Source organism: Miniopterus schreibersii (assembly GCF_964146895.1).
Source record: "Miniopterus schreibersii genome assembly, chromosome: 14".
Classification (NCBI taxonomy): domain Eukaryota; kingdom Metazoa; phylum Chordata; class Mammalia; order Chiroptera; family Miniopteridae; genus Miniopterus; species Miniopterus schreibersii.
The window spans coordinates 32,032,440-32,053,560 of record NC_138114.1 but is presented as its reverse complement, the minus strand read 5'-3'; the positions used below and the strand labels follow the sequence as shown (position 1 = coordinate 32,053,560).

General features: G+C 37.5%; 1 protein-coding gene across 4 annotated transcripts in view; it reads left to right on the top strand.

Moving 5' to 3' along the window:
• RNLS (renalase, FAD dependent amine oxidase) overlaps window positions 1-21,121 on the top strand; it is a 211,248-nt gene that overhangs the window by 176,314 nt on the left and 13,813 nt on the right. For all 4 annotated transcript variants that reach the window (XM_081158613.1, XM_081158612.1, XM_081158615.1 and 1 more), the window contains one exon: window positions 9,174-9,349. In XM_081158613.1, the coding sequence (XP_081014739.1) occupies window positions 9,174-9,349 (176 nt within the window). The remainder of the gene's footprint in view (window positions 1-9,173; window positions 9,350-21,121) is intronic.

The window sequence follows — 21,121 nt, the reverse complement described above, 5'->3', positions numbered from 1 at the left end:
AGCGTTACTATAGATTATTATCATGCAAACACTGGTTAATGACTTTACCGAGAATTGTTGAGCTGTTGGTTGGGTGGGTGGTGGGTGAGGAGAAGGGTGACGCTGTGGAAGAGCTGAGTGCTCATCCACCTTAAAGGAGGTCAGTAGCTGTTGCTTCATTCCTTCATCTTTTCATCCACGGATTCAACAGATACTGATTGCTTACCATGTGCCAGGCCCTGAAGTAGATGTTAGAAATGTAAAACAAGTACGTTCAAGTAGCTTTCAGTCCAGAGGGAAGACAGACAAGGAAACTGACAATTAAAATACAATGTGAAAAATACTGATTCCAGGATGCATTTTCTCCCAGAACACACCGTTTTCTGGGATTTAGATTTCCCGTCAAGGAAATGGAAGGTAAGAGCGATGGCACAATAAAACCTCAGGAACTAATCCTCTGAAATGGAGTGAGTCAGCCTTGATAGGTAGGTTTGCCAAATACCACTTGATGAGCACTTACTGTGCGCCAAAGTCTAAACTTCTCACTTTACATGCATTTAATCTGCACAGTAATCCTGAGGTTGGCACTATGGTTACCAGAAGGACAACAAAAAGGCAGATTACTGGAAAAGAACATACAAACTGGGTTTGTATGGGAAAATAACTCACTCATACGTAACTAGCTGAAAACTAAGAATAAGATACATTTAACTAGCAGATTCGCAGAAGTTACCCAGCGTTGGTAAGAGTATGGGAGAAACAAGAGCTCCTGTATGCTATTGGGGCGAGTGGAATTTTGGAACACCATTTAGCTATATCTGAAGGAATTTTGCAATCCTTTTATTTATTTTTCACTTTATACCCTTTCACAGTGTTGGTGTAACCTTTTAAAAAAATAACTTTGTAATTTAAATAAAAGTAGTTTTAAAATACCAAAAATAATTTCATACCATCTTTCCTTTAAAGAATCACACTGTATTACATAGTCACACTAGGAACTCTGACAAGTCCTAGATCATTTTGTTTAAAACAAACATTTAAAAAATATATTTCCCCGAAGAATTTTATTGTTGTTTTGCCTAATAACTTAATATGGCATGGGTCATCCTGTGGGCAACACTGACCAAGGAATCGCAGAAATATTATCAGTGGCCTAAAGTTATACAGCCAGGGAGTGGGGAGACAGAATTTCTGACTCGACATCCAAAGCTCAACTGATGTCCCTCCAAAACTGGCTGTGCAATCAGGATGGAGAAAGGGATCTGATTCATTCATACTAAATAAAGCATATCTTGGTTTTTGGTGTTCTTTTGGGGCAAACTTTTTATTTTTATTTTTCTTTATTTTATTTCTTTTTTTCCTATCACCGTTTATCCCCCCTATACCCTGTTCCACCTCCAAGCATATCTTGTTTCTTAAAGGGAAAATTGCACCGCAGGTTTTCCTGTCACTCTTAGATGGTATATCAGTTTCCTGGGAAGAGTTAGGTACTACCTTCAACAGGAAGAGAAAAAAAGACACTTTTGCACTTGAGTTATATTTCCTGTCTTTTAAAAGAGCACCATTTTAGCCCTATCATTTCCTCCTTTTTAATAGATATTTTACCTTTAAAAGGGAAAGCAGGGACTTGTCAGGGAGTTTGGGTATCTAGTTGCTGAGAAGAATGCAATTTCTCCATTCATTTCTCTTTCTGGATCTTTTATAGGCCAATTACCATCTCCTGTCAGTTCTCTGGATACTGTTATCTCATGTCTCCCAAATGAGAGTGTTCATTCAAACCTCTTCAATAATTTTCGTTGGCTATTTAAAGCAATTGCTGTTGTCAATGAAAACAGTCCCCTACCTCCAGGGAAATAAGAAGGAAGAAAATAAAACAACTATTTCTCCTCAAATATGACAGGAGAAAAATGAAATAAGTAAAGGGGAAAAGTATGAGTAAAACCATTTTTCTCTGTGCCTGGCCCATGCTGTCATTTCAGAAGTTTATACTTCCAGAACCTTACTCTTCAGTTAAAACCTTAAAACTGTGTTGAATGAATATAAATACTTACTACAAAAGTCACTGCTGCAGATAAAGTTGGAAGTAATGACACTGCCCATGACATGAGTAGGGCTCTTGTAGATGAATGTTGGCCTCTGTAACCTATTCATAAGAAATAGGTCTGAGATTATTAAAAAGCAAATAAAACCTGCAGGTGGTCCCTCTGAATAGTGAGGCCTGGTTCCTGATTCTGGGCCAGCAGCAGACATACAGAACAGCAGACACGCTGCCAGCGATGTGGAATGCCAAGTGGCAGAGTGCTACGTGCTTGTTTGGGTTGGCCCTGCAAAGGGGAGAGAGACATCAGAAGCACATACCTTTCTTTCCACCTCAGTCTCCTTTCCCCCTTCGCCACTCTTCTTCCTTCCCTTGCACCTCCTCTTCTTTCATAGAGGATGAGTTACATTTTTTTGTTGGAGATACCGATGTGATTGGCCTACTCTCTCTTGCCTTTGCTGCTGGGCCCTGGAGCCATATAAAAGAGCTAAATTGTAATAAGAGCTTTCATGGCTAGAGGGCAAGGATAGTTGAGCCAGTTCCACATGGAGTAGGGAGAGGGAAACTTACCACCAATTTCTACTGCCAAGGAGAGGGAGGAAGGAGAGCTGACCGTATCCACCCCCAAACTGTGGCTGTCAACTCCTTGTCCGGTTCCTCTCTTCAAAGGAATTTGTTTCCTAAACTTCATTTGCACGCACTGTCAGTGCCATACCGGTTAGCAAATAATGGCTCTCTAATTGTTTTTGCCTGTATGTCAACCACCCCACTAAATGTAAGCCTCAGTCAAGTTTCTTATGGTACCAAACACTGCACTAAACCCCCACATGCTCATTTGAATGAATCTGCATTTAAAGAAGCATTTCACCCATTCCTTGATGCTCTTGCCCTGCAGCTATAGTGTTAGCCACTCTTTCTTTTCCCTAGTCCCCTACTACCTTGTCAGAGATGAAACCTAGAGCTGGTCTTTTGAAAGACCCAACTTCTAGCCTACTTCATAACCCAATTTCTGTCCCTTGATAGATACTGCACAAATTAAAGTTTATCAGGTAGAAAAGTTCTCTGAGGTATTTGCATGTGAATAAGAGTGTCCAGTGAGTTTGAACTTGTTGTGTGACCTAAGGATGTACATTTCTCATATGGTTACAGAAGTAAGAAATCAGAAATGGCGCCAATTTGGTCAGAAGACGGAGGGGAATATCTAAGTTAATTTTTTCTATATATCCAATTTTGTAGGACAACGTAAAAAATTGATTTCCTCCATTACTTTAAGTTTGTTTTCCTATATTGAAAACTTAGTATATTTTAGGATTTTTTTCCAGAGGTATCTATCTTGATTCATTGACTATTATTGTCAACCAATACCAGGCTGCTTTAATAATCATTGAAATACATGTCAAAGCAAGTCTTGTCTTACTGACATTTAAATATTGTCTTTGCCTTTAATTTTCCTTTAGAATCATTTATTCTAATTCCAAAAAACTCTTGAAGAATTAATATTTTTTTTTCTTACCAGTTATTGCTAGTATATAGGAAAATCAATTTAATATCAAAAATTTTAAACTAATTTGATGGATTTTTTTCTGATCCACTGTTGTTTTCAATCATATGATTTTCCTTCTTCCTAGTAATTGTAAACTGTTTATATGTTTTATCTTAATGCATTGAGCACAGCAATACTAAACACCATTGGTATTGTGAAGCATTCTTGGTTTATGCTGATTTTACTGTGAAAACCTGTATTATTTAACTGTAAAGTATGATATAAACCATCAGCTTAAGAAAGATTATCTGACTTTGAGAAAGTCACCTTTTTTCATATTGTATCTTTATTTTCCATGAATTGATATTAAATATTAATAGATGCCTTTTAAATATATATTGATATTACCTTGTGTTTCTTAATTGTACCTGTTAATATGAAAAACCGTACCTATTATTTAAAAGAAGAATGATCTGTAGTTTGGTGTGTTGATATGTGTAATGTGACGTGTGTATCTGCAGTCAACATTATATTAGCTTGACAATTTTACACAAATCACAAGTGCAGCAACCAGGTCCTGAAAACTTTTAAAAAAATTTATTGGCTTTTTTTCCTATTTATTTTATGTATTTTGGTTAATACTGATGTCTTTTATGTTGCATTAATTTTAAAAACTTTTCTTTTCCAAGAAAAATTACCCTGTTTCTCTAAGATTTAAGTTTATTAGCATAGACATGTACGTTTTTATGACTCTGTATGTGATACATCCTACCTGGCAGAGGAAGAAAATGGGGATGCTGGCCTGTCTTTGGGTGGAGTGGAAAAAACAAAAAGAAATAAAATGTATCCCCTGAGATGCCAAACCACATATTCACCCACAGGCAGATCTGGTGCCAGAATTTATTCTGCCAGTATATTCTAAAAACCTAGTTAAAGTAGTCATGGGCAGTATTGCCCCAAGGCATCTGGCAGAAATGAAAGTAAATCTCCAAAGGAACACGCTTTAAACTATCAAAGAATTTCTCAGATAAAGTTCCTAGGAACTTAGGCTCACAGTAGGAACATGGGCTCACAATAGAGAAAAAAAATCACAAAACACACAAGGCAGCATACCAACATGAGCAGCAGCCACCCAAAAACAGAAAGCAGAATCAAACTCATGAAGACTGCAGACTTTGGAACAACCAAACACACAATATAATATATTGATGACGTTTAAAGACATAAAAGAGAGTACTGACAGTATGACTAGGGAAAAAGAGAGTATCAAAATTGATCTTGCAGATTTGAAAAGTAGAACTTTTATAAATGGAGAATAAAAGAATTAAATTTGAAATTCAAAGGACAAATTAAACATCAGAATATTTACACAGATGTAGGGAGAGTGGTGAGCTGAAAGATAAAGCAGAAGAAATTACACAGAATCTAGCAGAGAGAGACAGAAATGGAAAATATTAAAAAGAGATCAAGATATATGACTACAGAATGAGAATACCTGTCGTTTCTCTAATTAGAGCTCCATGAAGACAGAATAGAGAGAATGGGGAGAACTAATGGCTGAACAATTTCCAAAATTAATGACAAAATGAGTCTTCAGATTCAGAAAACCCAATGAAGTCAAAGAAGGTAAACAAAAAGAAACTCAAACATCAAGATATCGAAGTAAAACTGCAGAACACCAAAGGCAAAGAGAAAACAATAGAAATATCCAGATATAAAAGAAAAGTTACCTGCAAAAGACCTGCAATCGAATTGAGTTAACTTCTCAACAGCGTCACTAAAAGCTAGCCTGCAATGAAATAATTTCTTTAAAGTGCTGAGAGAGAGTATTTTCAGTTTATTCTTACATACCAAGGATCTGTCTTTCAAAAATAAGGATTAAAAAAGACATTTTTAGAAAAACAAAACTGAGAGAGTTGACCTTCAGCAGAACCCCATTAAAGAACTTCAAAAGAAGTACTTTGGGAAAAGGAAAATGACCCTGGAGCGAAGATGTGAAATCTACAAAGGAAGCTTTGGATAAATATAAACACACAAAAAACTAAAGAAGCAAATCCTGAACAACAAAAGCATATAAAATCCAAGTTAAAATAATTTAAGTTTCTTATGTAGGACAAGAATAAAGATAGTAACCTTTGACTTTAATATGCACGATTAAATTTATGGGTAATCCCTAAAAACAGAGTTAACTGTATAACTTCCAAACTAGTAAAAGGGGAAGAATGAAATAAGGGGTAAAAGTAGTTTAATAAAAAAGAAGGCAACATTTTAAAAACAAGCAAAGAAATTTTGAAAAAGTGGAACAAAGAGGAAGCAGAAAATAAACTTTAAGGTTAAAGCATTTTTAAGTGAAAGATATTCATAACCAAAGGACAAATATTGTATGATTCCACTTACATAAGGTATCTAGAATAGTCAAATTCATGGAGACAGAAATAGAATGGTGGTTGGCAGGCACTAAGGAGGAGGGGAGAGTGAGGGGTTAGAGTTTAATGGGCACAGGGTATCAGTTTGGAAAATAAAGTTCTAGATATGGATGGTGGTGATGGTTGCTGGACAATGTGAATGTTCTTGATGCCAGAAAACTGTAAACTTAAAAATAAGTTAAAATGGCAAATTTTATGTTTATGTATATTTTACCATGATTTTTAAAAAAATACAAAGACAAAAAAACTTTTGTGCCAACACCCCAGGAATAGTTTGCCACTGTTCCTGGGGTGTTGATAGAATAATCAATCTTAACACTTTGAGAGAGTCAGTGCTCTTGTCCCTTTCTAAAATACTATGAATGCCTTACGTTTGTGTAGCACTTTATATTTGAAGAAACGCTTTTATGTGTCCTAACCTATTTAATCCTCATGACAGGCTTATAAGATAAATTGTAATACTCCCTTTTAATTCATGGAAGAAACAAAGCCAGAGAGATTAAATTGTCTAAGACCACAGAGATATTAAGAATGCAAAGGTCCAGCCAGCCGGGCATGGCTCAGCATCGACCTAGGATCCAGGGGATAGAGGTTCGATTCCCGGTCACGGCAAATGCCCAGGTGGCGGGTTTGATCTCCAGCCGGGGGCCTGCAGGAAGCAGCTGATCAATGACTCTTTCTTATCACTGACTTCTCTCTCTCTCTCTCTCTCTCTCTTCCTCTCCCTCTCTCTCCCTCTCTCTTCTTCTTCTGAAATCAATAAAGATATATTTTTTAAAAAAAGAATGCAAGGTTCCAAATACCTACTGGCTAAAGCCATTGATCTCCCAACATACAGAAATAGTTGTCAACTTACTATGAACTGTACATTTAAAATGCCAGAAGCAAAGTGCTATGCTTGTTAAACTGAATAAAGAAAAAGATAACATCGTTACCTTCTCAGTGACCAAGGAATAATGATTATGCTGAATTTACGCTCTGAATCCTATTAACATATTTGTGGCTTTTTTTAATGCTCTATTTCCAAACCTTGGTCACGTTTAAACTCTGGTTGGCTATTTGTGTTTTTTAACTTTTACTTCTAAAAATACCCTTTAATATGGGGAATGGAGGAGCTTCCCCTTAAAACTTACTGTTTTAGGTTGCAGCTCTTCAATTTTTAATCTAAATTCTCAAAAAAATTGTGTCTGATTCCAATAAAAACAAGTAGCCAGGTTGTTCTCTCATTGTTATGCAAGGGCTGCTTCATTTTGGGTCTTAAATTTCCTTTTTTATTGGTCTCCTTGGAGTGGATGGCTAATGTAAATGAGAGAAACCTGGCGACGCACCATCGCCGCCCTTGGTAATTTTATGAGCTCCCCCTAGAACAAATGGCTGGGTCAGTGCAACCTCTGGTTTTTCAGCACGCAGCTAGCATTCATTTCCCTCTGAAGCCTGCCACAGATAAGTCAACTCAGAACCCCGACTCCCTCGCTGCAGAATGCTGACCCAGCAGCTTTCGCTGTCTCTGGGAAGATTTGGTACCTCGCGGAAGAGTGGCGGCATTGACACCCCCTTGCTGTGAACAAGCCCCCCTGGATTTATTATCTGATACCATAAATAACTCCCTGCGGCAAATGCGGTGAAAGAATTTGAGGTTTTGCACTGCTTGGCCCAGCCCTCTGTGTGGTACCTGTGCAGTCTACCTGATAGGTTAAACCTTGAGCATCCAAAGAGATGGTCCCTCTCTCTCCTCTTTTAAGCAATTCCAGCCACTGTGAGGTGAAAACAGTGGCCGATCCCCTTACCATTGCATTCACCGCTCATATTCTGGAGTCCAGTCTCCCACCTCATACATGTGAAAATGTTTGGAAGCATTCACTTTATTTTAAAATGCTTATAGCATTTTGGGATGCTTCTTCCTCGTGTTTCTGCGTAAAATGTATCATCCAGGATCCTCTGAGTAGAAAGCAATGGAAAAATGAAGCGCTTTTACAAAAAGTAATTCACACTTACCATTTGGGCAACACCTTAGGAACTTTCCCCTGGTTATGTATCTGATTTATTGTTTCTGTTCCCATAGCTTACATTTATGAAGCACCTACTCTGTGCCAGAAACTGCTGAGCACTTCACGTGCATTATGTGTTTAATCCACACCAGAGACCCCACATTCTGATTTTACATAAAACAATACAAAACCCAAAAAACCTTGAAGTGTAAAGAAGTTAAGTGGGCACATAACAAGTGGCTTATGCTGCTCAACTCTCTGTGTAAAATTGTACAAACCTGCCTCACATAGATCATTGCCTTTAGAATCCCAAATTAAAGAATTTTCAGAATCAGGCTTGACAAGCTTTAATATTCTCTCGGCAGTAGGGAGCACCAACTTTCATATTATTTCATGCATTTCGGGTTTATTATTATTTCCCCTCAGCTTTCTCCTCGGCATGAGATTTAAACAAATAAGAATAGCAGCAAACTCTTGTTAACATTCCTTCCAAGTCTGTATTTTCTAAATGCCTCAGTCCCTTTGCTTTCAACTTCGAACTTTATTTGATTTTCCGATACTCTACGAAAGAGTGAAAGATACGAAGCAGACACTCATTATTTGTAATTGTGAAATATAGCCAAAAAAATTCAATGGCAAGCAAAAGTGGAAAGTAGCTCCATGTTATAAATGAGGCACACTTTTATTTTTAATGCTACTTAAAAGATAAAGGAGAATATTATAAGGTCAAGCCTGTTTTTAGAGAGAAGCTTGCTTTTTTAAAAAAGTGCTAAAGGTATTTTTTCTAGCATTTAATAATTTCAACAACACACTTTGTAATCCATTTAACAAAAAATGAATAAGTATTTTTTGAACACCTACTTTGTTCTTAGACTTTAAGGAGAGCATAGGCTCTGTATAAGAAACGGCTCCTGCTCCAAAGAGTTTATAATTTAGCAGATGAGAAAGGATGAACATAGCAATACATTTACTTATACCCAAGGCAATACGTATTAGGTGCCCTTCCTTCCCCTTCCCATTCTTTAGCAAGACCCAAACATTTATTCTTTAAAATACATCATGAATTTCTCCTCCTCTTCAGAGAAGCGTGATTTTGAATTTCAGAAATAGCCTAGTGTTATGCTTCCAAGGTTAGAATCTGGTTTCCCTCCATGTATTGTCTGGTTATTGTAATCAATTCTTAAATCTGGATTGAAGTGCTGAGATACCCTTTCCACGTTATCACTTTAAGATGTGTATCTATGTTCCTCTTGCACTAGTGTCATCAGAAATCGGGCCCTCGCTTGCCATTCACACTACTGTCCCCTTTGGAGTTACATACTTGGAACACAGCATGGAGGATGTACAGGAGTTAATCTTCCAGCAGCTGGAAAACGTCTTACCAGGTTTGCCTCAGCCGGTTGCTACCAAATGCCAGAAGTGGAAACATTCACAGGTAATCACTGAACTCAGTAGTATGAGCACAATTTCCCCAACAGGTCAGCAGACTGACTTGACTTTTTCTCACCCTTTGCGTAACGTGTAAGCGTAAACTACAGCTTTTATTATCCCGTTACTGCTCAATAAGAGATGCATACAATTTTTCCCCAATCTAATGTTCAGATTTTAGCATCTCAAGACACACACCCTGAAAATCTAGGGTTTCCTATGCAAGCAAAGCAAGTTATATATCAAAATGCAGCTGTTTCCCTGGGGTTTTTCTAAATCAGTACTGTGGTTATATAGAAACCACTATAACCTCCCAAATTTTTGCAATACATCAAATTAACCTCGTAAGTGTATTTTGCTACCACAGTTTTCATTTTTATTAAGTTCCCACTTTGGTTTTGACTGCTGCCAGCAGAGCTCTTTGCGGGAGAAAGATGAATACGTGCATAGATCAGCTAGTTAGGCTGGCTTTCAGGGGTAGATAAACCTGCTGACCTCAGGACTAGTTCAAACTGAAAGCTCTTGAACACTAAGTAGATGTTGACTTTTCTGAAAGTCTGTGCATATTTCAGTAGAGGTTTGTTGAGTGTTCCTAGAAAAAGCCTTTTGATCTACAAACTCCATTGTGAAGTTATTTAGGGACAGTGGAGCAAAGGGCAGGAGGGGGAAAGACACAGCAAGTCGTCTATTTGTTCCTTAGATTTCTGAACTCATGGATGAACTGATTTATCAGCACTATTGGTTATCTAAGCTGTGAAGACTTTAGAAAGAGTGGTGTTGTGAGACATCGCAGCAGATTTTGTATATTTTAAAGGGCTTTCCAAAACGAAAGGAAATGGGAGATTGTAAATGACTTCCTAAAATTGCTGCAGGTCTATGTGTTTACCCACATCTTCTCAAGTTAAACTATACAGTGAACCTTTGGGAAAAATATTTACTTAAACATGTCATGGTCACTTTAGAAGACTACCTTTTCCTTTTAAAAGCTTTGAAAAATCTCAACAGTTAATGTCTTTAAGTGATTTTTAATTCAATTTTAGGTTGACTTGAAAAAGAAGTCAGAGAAATAATCTGATATAATTTGAAGCTAGATATATTACACAGCAAGTTGCTTTGCAATTGATAAATATTCCTTTAAAGAAAGAATGATTTATTAGTTTCTTCCTGTGACTTCCTTTAAATAATTTATTAATAAACTGAAAATATGGGTTAAAATCTACTTATTTCTTAAAATTTAATGTGTTGTAGAAATAGATTGGACCTTACCACAAAAATGGTCTATTCAAAGTTATACAATATCACAAGATTTAATAAAAAATGTTTGAACACAAAGTACATCCAAACCCTAGAAATGCTTTTATTACAGTTTGGATGTTCTCTACTGAAGTTATTGCAGTACATTTACAGCTCTGTAGTCATGAAATCTACATTGGCTGCAAAGCCTGAAAGGGAATAAGTTGTCATTCAAGCTTAGAAGTTTGCATTTTCCACTATTCATATTCTTCTCGTGGTGCCCTGAGCAGCATTCTACAGAATATAGGGTTGTCATTGATGGTAGAGATCTTACCTACATTGTGCGATGATAGATAGATGACAGATGACAGATAGATAGAGATAGTCTCTCACATCACCTTAGAAAAAGAAGTAATGACAGGTTCAGAGACTTAATAGCATTTTACTGTTAGCTTTCAATTATTATTCCCAAGAGAATATTTCTTCAATGTTTTCAAAAGGTCCAACTTAACCTTTGAAATGTGACATAAATATGTGCACCCCTCTTCCCTTGCCATCCATAACACACGAGCTCCCTTTGATAACTCATAAATGTTTGTGTAGGAATATGGTCTAATATGGTGCTTAAACGGAAGGGAAGGATGGTGTAGAAACAAAGGCAAAAAAAAGAGGAACAAACTACTGATTTTGACGTTTTTCTCATTTCTGATTAGCAGTACCGTCCCCTTGCAGGGGAAATTCCACCCATATTTTTTCCAGCCTGGGTCCCACCCTGTGTTCCCTTCCTTTTCCGCCTCCCCTGTCCTGCTCCACCCAAATTGTCTTCTATTTTTTTACGCTCTGCCCCTTCATTTCTTCTCTCTCTGTGACCTTCAAACCCTCATTTTATCTACATTCATTTTCCTTTTTTTTTTTTTGAGAACCCTGCCCTGCGTCCTGGCACCCAGTGACTGTGAAGGGTGGGAAGGAGAGAGTGGGAGAGAACAGTGATGAGCATCCACAGTGCCGCAGGCCGGGACCTGGGCCATTCTAAGGTGTGATTTCACTTACTATCAAAAGTGGCCTTAGAGGTTGGTTCTGACCCACTACCCCACTGGGAAAACAAAGCCTAGAAAACACAAAATAAATTCCCCAAGGTCCGTTGGCTAGTTATCACAAAACCAGTCCACCTGCCTCTTGAGTCCTTCACCCCTTTTCACTGGCCCTCTGTTTCCTCTTCACTGACCCTGTTTCTTATTACCACAAGTTCAGTAGCTTAAAACAACATAAATTTATTAGCTTACAATTCTGGAGTTCAAGATGGGTCTCACTAAAATCAAGGTGACAGCAAGGCTGTGCTTCTTTCTGTGTCGGTTCTAGGAGAGAATCCATGTTCTTGCCTTTTACAAAGCTGCCCACATTCCTTGGCTTGTGGTCCCTTCCACCACCTTCAGAGCCAGCAACAGTGGGTCAAGTCGTTTTCATATTACATCACTCTGACCTGTCCTCCTCCCTCACTTGTTCCTTAAGGACTCTTGCAATTGCATTGGGTTCACCTGGATAATCTAGGATACTCTCCCCATTATTCTTTATGAGGCAGAATCTCCTGCTCCCTTCAAAAAACCTCTGGGGAGAGCAGCAGTCCTTTAAGGCTCAAGCCATGCAAAGGAAGTGCCTGCTGTCTGCAAAAAGTAAGGGAGTGTTGTGTGGGAGAGGCAGTTTCTTGTTCCCTATGTTGCTCTCTCATTCCCAGGGGTGCCTCCAATGTCACGCACCACATTGGCAGCAGGAAGGTGAAAGATATTCCATTTGTTCATTTGGCTACTCATTTATTCAATAAGCATGTAACAAATGCCTGTGACATGGCTAGTACTCTGCCCATAGAACCCTAGAGGCTGCTGTTTGCCCAAGGCCTCTCCTAAGACATTAAATTGAATTTTTTGCCGTGGGTAAAATAACGGTGCATTCTTGTGGGTCCTGCTCCTACAGGAGGAAAGAAGCAGATGAAGAGGTGTGTCTGAAAGACTTAGAAGCTGCTCTGTGCCTCCCATTTGGGGTTTGAATGAAACATTTGAGTAGGTGGTACAAACAAACAGCAAAGCAATGGCAGATTTTCTGTGGTTCTCGGTTCCTCCCTTTTGCAGCTATTTGCCCTCCATAATTTAAATGTTTATCCAGTTAATATAGCTTGATGCCCCTGCTGTGATACATTGAATTAAGGTTTCTGTAACAAGTATGATATGTTAATCCTTTGAGCAGAAGAGTAATAACTGAAACTGCCATCCCAGGTACCTTGACAGGGGACATGTAATCAGTTTGATAACTGTAATACTCTCACTGCTACTATTTGCTGTGCTTTCTTTTGTTTCAGGGTCTATCATGATGTTTTCTCAAACTATAGGATATGTCTCATTTGCTTGAGAGTTTAATTTTCCCTGTCAGTGGCCCTTTTCTTCACTTTATTTGCACATCTATGGATTATTTTTCAAAAATCACTAAATGTATTTTCAAATACAAAGGAGAACAGGAGGGGAATTTAGAGGGATAGGAAAGAGGAAAGGGAGGTGACAAATGAATGCATTGGTATCTGTGGCCAAAATAATAGATTTGGACTAGCACATTCAGCTTTTGCTGTAGAATTAGAAATCAGTTATCTTCTATAGTTACATTTCTTCATTTGGTCTTTTGCCCTGAGACTGTACCTTCTCTCCCTCAAATGGTAGTCCTTTCATATTTTTTAAGAAAAAGGATCATGAAATGTTTATGAATCTGATAAAAGCTATGAACATGAAAATTCTCATTATTTCAAAATATACAAGTACATATAAACACAAAATTGCATACAATTATGGAATTTATAAGCAGCCTAAAGTCCTCCCATAAATGCAGCATTCAGGACACCTGCTGTAAAAGTCATACTACTGTCACCTCAATAAATCAAGGGCTCCTCATGTCCCAGTCTTGTGTTGCGAAGAAACACAGTTCACCAAACAAAAGGAATGGAAAGTAATTCAAATTTTTACTAGTATGTTTTATAGAACTTTAAAGAACATTCAAAACCTTTCATCCCCAGCCATACTTCTTAAGTCTCTGTTCTCTTCACTATATGTCCCACTCTGGACACTCCATCAAATTTCTTTGCACCCTTAAGGCTTAATTCCCCATGCAGCTGACTCGACAGTCAGCCTTGGGGGGCGTCTCTTCTCCTGTCTTCTCTCACCAGCCTCCCATTCACATGCTCCACTTTTGACTCGATTCTTTTTTTTTTCTTCCTTCTTAGACAAGTAAACCTTTGCCCTTTTCAATGCAAATTCCCCATTTTGGCTTCCTCAGGTCTTCACCTGAAAACCTCAGATGGCACAGAACTACCCAGGAGTTAGAACAAAGAGAAAGCAGGAAATATGCTCAGAATTTCCCGTAGAGATCTGTGTGTGGTGGGGGAGGAGAGAGGGTACAGAGGAAAGCCTGCGACCACCCACATGTTTACATCATTCCCTCATAAGATTAATTTCCAGTAATTACGTCTGATTTCAGCATTGGAAGGCCAGATGGTGATTGATAATTTCATTTTTTCTTTCTTATTCACATTCTGCTATATCTTCGTCATTCTCTTCCTGTAGGAAGGTAGAGACTGGAAAGCAGTGACTGATTGTAGGAATTTGCCAAAATTATACAGCCAAAGGACTGTCCCTTTCAAAGTAATCAGCCACCTCGTAAGCTGCCCCCTTCTTTCAGCAGGATGGGGGCATCTCTTTCAGAGCCTGACACACATTCTTCGGCATATTGTCAGTTGGATCAGATCATTGCAATCTGACCTTGAATGTCATGTTTTAGAAACAACCAAAGTCATTTGGACTTAAATATTTTTAATAAAATGGATGGTCAACCTTGACATTTTTTCAAATGTTTTTATAGATGCAACTAAGGAAATATAGCTGTTTGTATTTATCTGTTTTAATGTGACTGGTAAGCTGAATCTAAAAGCAGTTCAAAGCTGGTACCCCATCGCCCAGTGCATCGTTATGGATTTAAACACATGGTCTTCTAAGAGAAGTATCTGAAAGACACTAATCAATTGTGTTTATGAGTTAAAGTACATTAGTTATGTTGTTTAGTAGTTTATTCCCACAATAAAATCATGCTTTTTTTTGGTCCTTCTGCCACTAGTCCTATGACTTTTCTCCCACATTTGTGTTTGTAATTCCTGGATTTTTAGTAATGTGCTGTGATTATGAACTTGGATTTTGGAGTCAGACGTGTTGGTTCAAACCTTGGCTCTCCGAATGCCTTTGAGCAAGGTAGACGGCAACTCTAAGCCTCAGGGGCCCAATCTGTAAATGGTAGCAAATGAACCTACATGGTAGAGTTAGTGGTTAAAACTAATGAGAGAACACAGAAAACATTTACTACAGACACAAGAACAAAGCAAGTTTTCAATAAATATCACTAAGTAGTGGGAGCAAGAGGAGAAGGAGGAAAGGTGGCAGGTGAAGGGGCTTCCATGGCCATTTCTTAGCAGCTTAGCTCTGTGGGTCTCTTTCATTGATTTCCTCTCTTCATGCCCATATCCTGCCCCACCTTTTCTTTGTTCATACTCTCTTCTCTTTTTAGTTCCTCTCTTTTTTCTGTTTCACATATGCAGATAGTTCTGGACAGGGATGTTTCAGAAGGACTGATTCAATGCCAAAAGCTATGACACTCAATCATACCACAGGGACTGTTGAGTAATAAAAGGACAGAGTGAGATGAAAATAGTAGATCCCTGTGGACACAAGCAACTCTTCTCACTTGGATTTTTTTTTAAGCTTATAGATTTTTTAGCTTCTTGCCATTCATTCCTAAACCAACTTGCACATTTTCCAGTGATTGGCAAATTTAGTACATTTATGCCATGAGTCAACACTTCCTGGCATGAAATTATGGCCATGAACACTCTTGCCTATGTGCCGTGCCATAAATTTACAGTAAACCATGAAGAGCCAAAACAGGCCTTTTGGGATCAGTGGACTATGGTATGACCCAATCCATCAACAGCAGGAAATCTAACAGGTGTCAGTCTTACGAACTCCATTGAGTAATCTCCCATCTCTTTGTCACTGGCACATAATTAACTTGTTACTTCAGCTTATTATAAGGTAGCTACGTATATGTGAGATCATCACCTGAGAAATTCTGATCACTGAATTAGGGATGTAAAGTCATAGTTTCATTAAAGTTTTATGGGAAGATATTGCCCCTTTTCACAAAATCCCATATTATATGAGGTGTTAAACATTTTAACACATATACATTTAATTAAATCATTTTATTCAAGTATTCATGAGACTTACCTTGTCATGTAGTCAGTATCACACACTTGTTTAGAAGAACGAATTATTTTGAACAGCACTGCTTTATAGAAAACTTTAAAAAGGAGTCTGTGTTATCTTTCCTGAACAAATGTTACATATATTCATTTATACCCAATATTACTACTGAAAACTGGATGATGGAAGTTATTATATGGGCATGGACACCATAAGAGAAATAGGCCCTATTCTAACACTGTTACATAAAAGGTAAGTCTACTTGGTCTACTTAGAGATCAGTATTATGGTATAAATCTAGCAAATAGAAAAAGTTCAGTTGACAAAAGCCATTTATACCCACACTAGAAATTAATAATATATATTGATCATTTCATTTAACACACATCTATTGCGCTCCCACTGTGTGTTAGACATTATACCAGATTCTAAAGACTCAAAGACAGCTCCTTTTATCCAAGGAGTTTTCCACATAATCAACAAGGCCAGCCAATCAACAGACAATCGCAATATGGTGTACACGACGTACTGTGTGAACAAAGGGCAGATTTCAGAGGAAGTGGTAATAAACAGCTTCCTAAAAGATGTCTGCTCCTTGAGCTACAAGAAGTCAGACAGGCAAAGGGAATGATGCTGGAATGATGTTCCAACAACCTGTGTACTTTCCCAGAGGCAGAAGAGGGCAGGGTACATTCCTTCTTTTCACCTTGATCTTTGCCATCATCTGTTATAGCACTTCTATAAACCATGACAGCCTACATCATTTTATTTGAGAGTACATATATGTATATGTTCTCTGTCTCAAAAATTCCATTTATTAACCCCCTACTCTGTGTAGCTCACTGGGCTTTGTATGTAACTCCCTTCACCCTCCATCCACCCTATGGAGCTTATACCCCTTCCCCATTGCATGGGTGAGGAAGTTGAGAATTAGAGAACTCAGTACCTCATGTGAGATTCTTCCACAGAAAGTGGCAAAACTGGAATTCAAACACAGTTCTATTTAAAAGCTAGTGCTTTTAAACACCTCACTCTACTGCTGGTAATTGTTTGAGTTCCAGCTTTCTCCCAATTATGACACATTCTTATATTATCACTTTTGCTGCTGTCAGCTTGAAATAATAGTAGTTAACATTTATACTCTGATTTTAGAAAGAGCTTTTATACTTTTTTTCATCTGATCCTCACAATTCTGGTAGGTCAGGAAGTAAATATTGCTATCTTTGCTTTAAAGGAGGAAACTGAGGTTCAGGTTGAATGTTTTGCTTAATGTTATGCAGCTAATAAATGGCAAAATAGAAATTGGAAGCTGTCACTTTAGATTCAAAAGCCCATGTTGCACACAGTATACATAAATCAACTTAACATAGATCATAGGCCTATGGAAAAAATTAAACTAGAAATCTTCCAGATGAAAACATGGAAGAAAATCTTTATGCTCATGGGTTTGGCAAACATTTCTTAGCAAGGACACAAAAAAACATAAGCCATAAAAGAATAAATTGATAAATTGGGCTTGGCCAAAATGAAAAGGAATGGCTTTGAAAGACACTGTAAAGAAAATGAAAAAATAAGCCACAAATTTAGAGAAAATGTTTGCAAAGACATATATCTGATAAAAGACTGGTATCCAGAATATATAAAGAACTCTCACAAATCAGTAATAAGAAAAAAAATGGCCCAATTATTTTAAAATGGGCAAAATATTTGAAACAATACTTCACTTTTTATTTTCATTTTTATTTTTTCGATTACAGTTTACTTTCGATATTATTTTGTATTGGTTTCAAGTGTACAGCATATTTTTTTAAAAATTTTTTAATAGGCAAAAGACTTGAATAGACATTTCTCCAAAGAAGAGCTACAAATGGTCAACACGCACACAAAAAGATGCCCAATGTCATTTAGCATTAGGAAAATGCAAATTAAAGCCACAATGAGATATTATTTCACACCCACTAGGATGGCTATAATTAAAGAAAGAAAAGAAAAGAAAAAGTAAAAGAACAAGTGCTGTTGAGGATGTAGAGAAACTGGAATTCTTGTACCTTGTTGGAAATATAAAAATGATTCAGATACTGTAGTAAACAGTTTGACAGTTTCTCAATAACTTAAACATAGAATTACAACATGATGAAGCTGTTCCACTCTTAGATCTATACCCAAAAGCATTGAAAACATGTGTTCAACCAAAACTGTGTACACAAGTATTTATAGCAGCACTATCACAATAGCCAAAGGTGGAAAAAACTAATCATCCATCAGCTGATGAATGGATAAACAAAATATGGTATATCCATAAAATGGAATATTATTCAACCATAAAAAGAACTGAATTGACCTCAGTTTTTAAAAATCAATCATTACATGGGAAATGTGTTTAACATATGTCTAATAACAAGACCCATGGGAAATTATGTAAAAATGCACATATTAAACATTTGAAGAACAAAAAAAAAAAACCAATGAAGTAGTACTGATATATATGCCATGACATGGATGAACCTTGAAAACATTGTGCTGAGTGAAAGAAACCAGACACAAAATATCCAGAACAGGCAAATTCATGGAGACAGAAAGCAGGTAAGTGTTTGCCAGTGGCTATTGGTAAAGGAAAATTTTATGTTATGACATGTGTATGGCTATAAAAATGCTGCACATCATTAGTCATTAGGAAATTAATTATAAATTAAAACTACAACGACATATCATGGCACACCTATTAGAATGGCGCAGATAAAAAACTCAAGATCCCAAATACCAGCAAGCTTGTGTAGCAACTGAAATTCTCACAGGTCACGGTGGGAATGCAAAATGGCAAAGCCCCTTTCACAGTTTCATCTTTTCTTACAAAATTAAATATACATTTACCATATGACCCAGCAACCCCACTCTTAGGGATTTATCCAAGAGAAATAAGGACATGTATCCACATAAATCCTACTTGCAAATGTTCACAGCAGCTTTATTAGTAATTGCCCCAAACTGGAAATAGCCTGAATTCATTCCCTGGTAAATGAACAAATTGTTATACATCCATAAAGGAAGACTACGCAGTAATAAAATGAAATAAACTACAAATATTTGCAATGGCATGAGTGACTCTCAAGCATTATCTAAGTGAAGGAAGTCAGACTCAAAGACTAGGTATTATATTATTCTCTTTGTGTGGCTTGCTGGAGTAAGAAAAACTATGGGGGCAGAAAACTGATCAGAGGGTGCCAGGGGCTATGATTGGGAGGAGAGAATTAATTACAAAGGGGCAAGGGGAATTTGTGGGAAGTGAGGAGGTGTTGATGGAAATGTTCCCTGTATTGTTTATAGTGGTAGTTTACACAGCTGTGTACTTGGTCAAAATTTATGGAAGAGTTACACATAGGGTGCATTTTACTGTATATAAATTATACCTTGGTTAAGCTGATTTAAAACCACTTGTTTGTTGTCCTCCATTATTGTCTCTCTGAGGAGCACAAGCATTGATCCTTTTATTTTCACAGTATTAGAAGTAGAAAGAAGGTTGTTTCCAGACCCGAAGATCAAAATGGTTGCAATCTTTCTGCCATAATTGCGCAGCCCAAACAAAAAGTTGTTAGGTTCATTCAACATGAATGAGAACCAGAAAGAAATAATGACCATGCTTCTGGGTGGTCAAAAAGGGAAAGACAATGGGAGAAGGCATGAAGAAAGATTGAATTAGCAGGAAATTAAGCAGCTATAAGTTAAATGGGGGAGAAGGCCTGATGAGGCTCAGTTGAGTAGGAAAGATGATTTCAGGATTATCTGTAGACTCACAATCAAAAGCATTTTTTGCCCTCTGCATCCTAGGATCCCAAACAGTTGGATTCTTTAAGAGATTGTTGTGCAACATTTACATTTAGGTGAAAACAAAAGGATTCCACTCTGTTAAATCACCTTATGGCTAGGAACTGGTTTCTGACCCTTCTCACCTTACACAGTGCTCGGCAACTGCTGGGAACACAACAGATATTGGAAGGGTTAATGAATGAATATACTAAAACTTGCTGAAGGACAGAACAATTTTCTATTAAATGAAAAACTCTACAGGGGGATGTAATGCGACTATTGTTTTGTCCGTTGCTACTGCAGCCGTACTAGAGGAAACAGTATCTCTTTCTTTATTGTGTGCTTGTTCTGAACAAATCCTCATCAGAATAGACTGCTCCAGTGTTTTCAAGACGTTAAAAGATAGACCGGATCTAAATGGATTCAATATAGACTTCAGCAACTGAATATACAATTTCAGCAATGTATGTCTTTGGCAGTTTGAGCCCACTAAAGCTGCTCCATGGATCATATAAATGATTTGTGGCACATTCTGCCTGCATCTACCCAATGGTTTATTCAAGTGGAATAGACAAATACCAATAAACTGAAAAGCTCCACTGAGAATTGACCAAACCACATCACTTTCTTCACACCTAGGTTATTCCAACCAACAGTGATTTTATAGCAGCTCGTTATAGCATCAGAGACAGAGCTCTGTCTGTAGCCAGGAACCCACAATACAAGCAAACCTTTCCCTAACGCACAACAAAGAACCGGGTTTATGAAATCACCATTAAATATAATTGAACACTGGAGAGATGAGTAGAACAGCGGCAAGATGAGATGATAAACATAACACATAAGAACCAATTAAAAATGTACCATCTCTGCAGAAAAACACCCATGTGTTGATTAAGCTCTTTATGAATAATAAGGACTGTAACAACATAATATAGGACTGAGAGTCTCAAACACCAGTGGCCAAAAGACGTACAATATTTTTACAAAAATATACCTAAAAATCAATTAAATGGTAAAAATCAGCACTCCTAATTTATCATTATTATCCCAGTTCTGAATATCACTTATCTTCACTAATATGCGATGTATGGTTAAGAAATAATCCTGATCATCACTTTGCCTAACAATGTAACAAATGTATTCCATGTGTATATGATTCTGGCTATGCCACAAAAATCTGAGCATAGAGAGTTTGACTATTCTAAGAAAGAAATTTTTAAAAAATATATCTTTATTGATTTCAGAGAGAGGAAAGGAGGAGAGAGAGATAGAAACATCAACCATGAGAGTCATTGATTGGCTGCCTCCTGCAGGCCCCTGACTGGGGATCTAGCCTGCAACCCGGGCATGTGCCCTGACCAGGAATCAAACCACGATCTTCTGGATCCTAGGTTGATGCTCAACCACTGATCCACACCTGCTGGCTCTAAGAAAGAATTTTAAAAAGATATAGT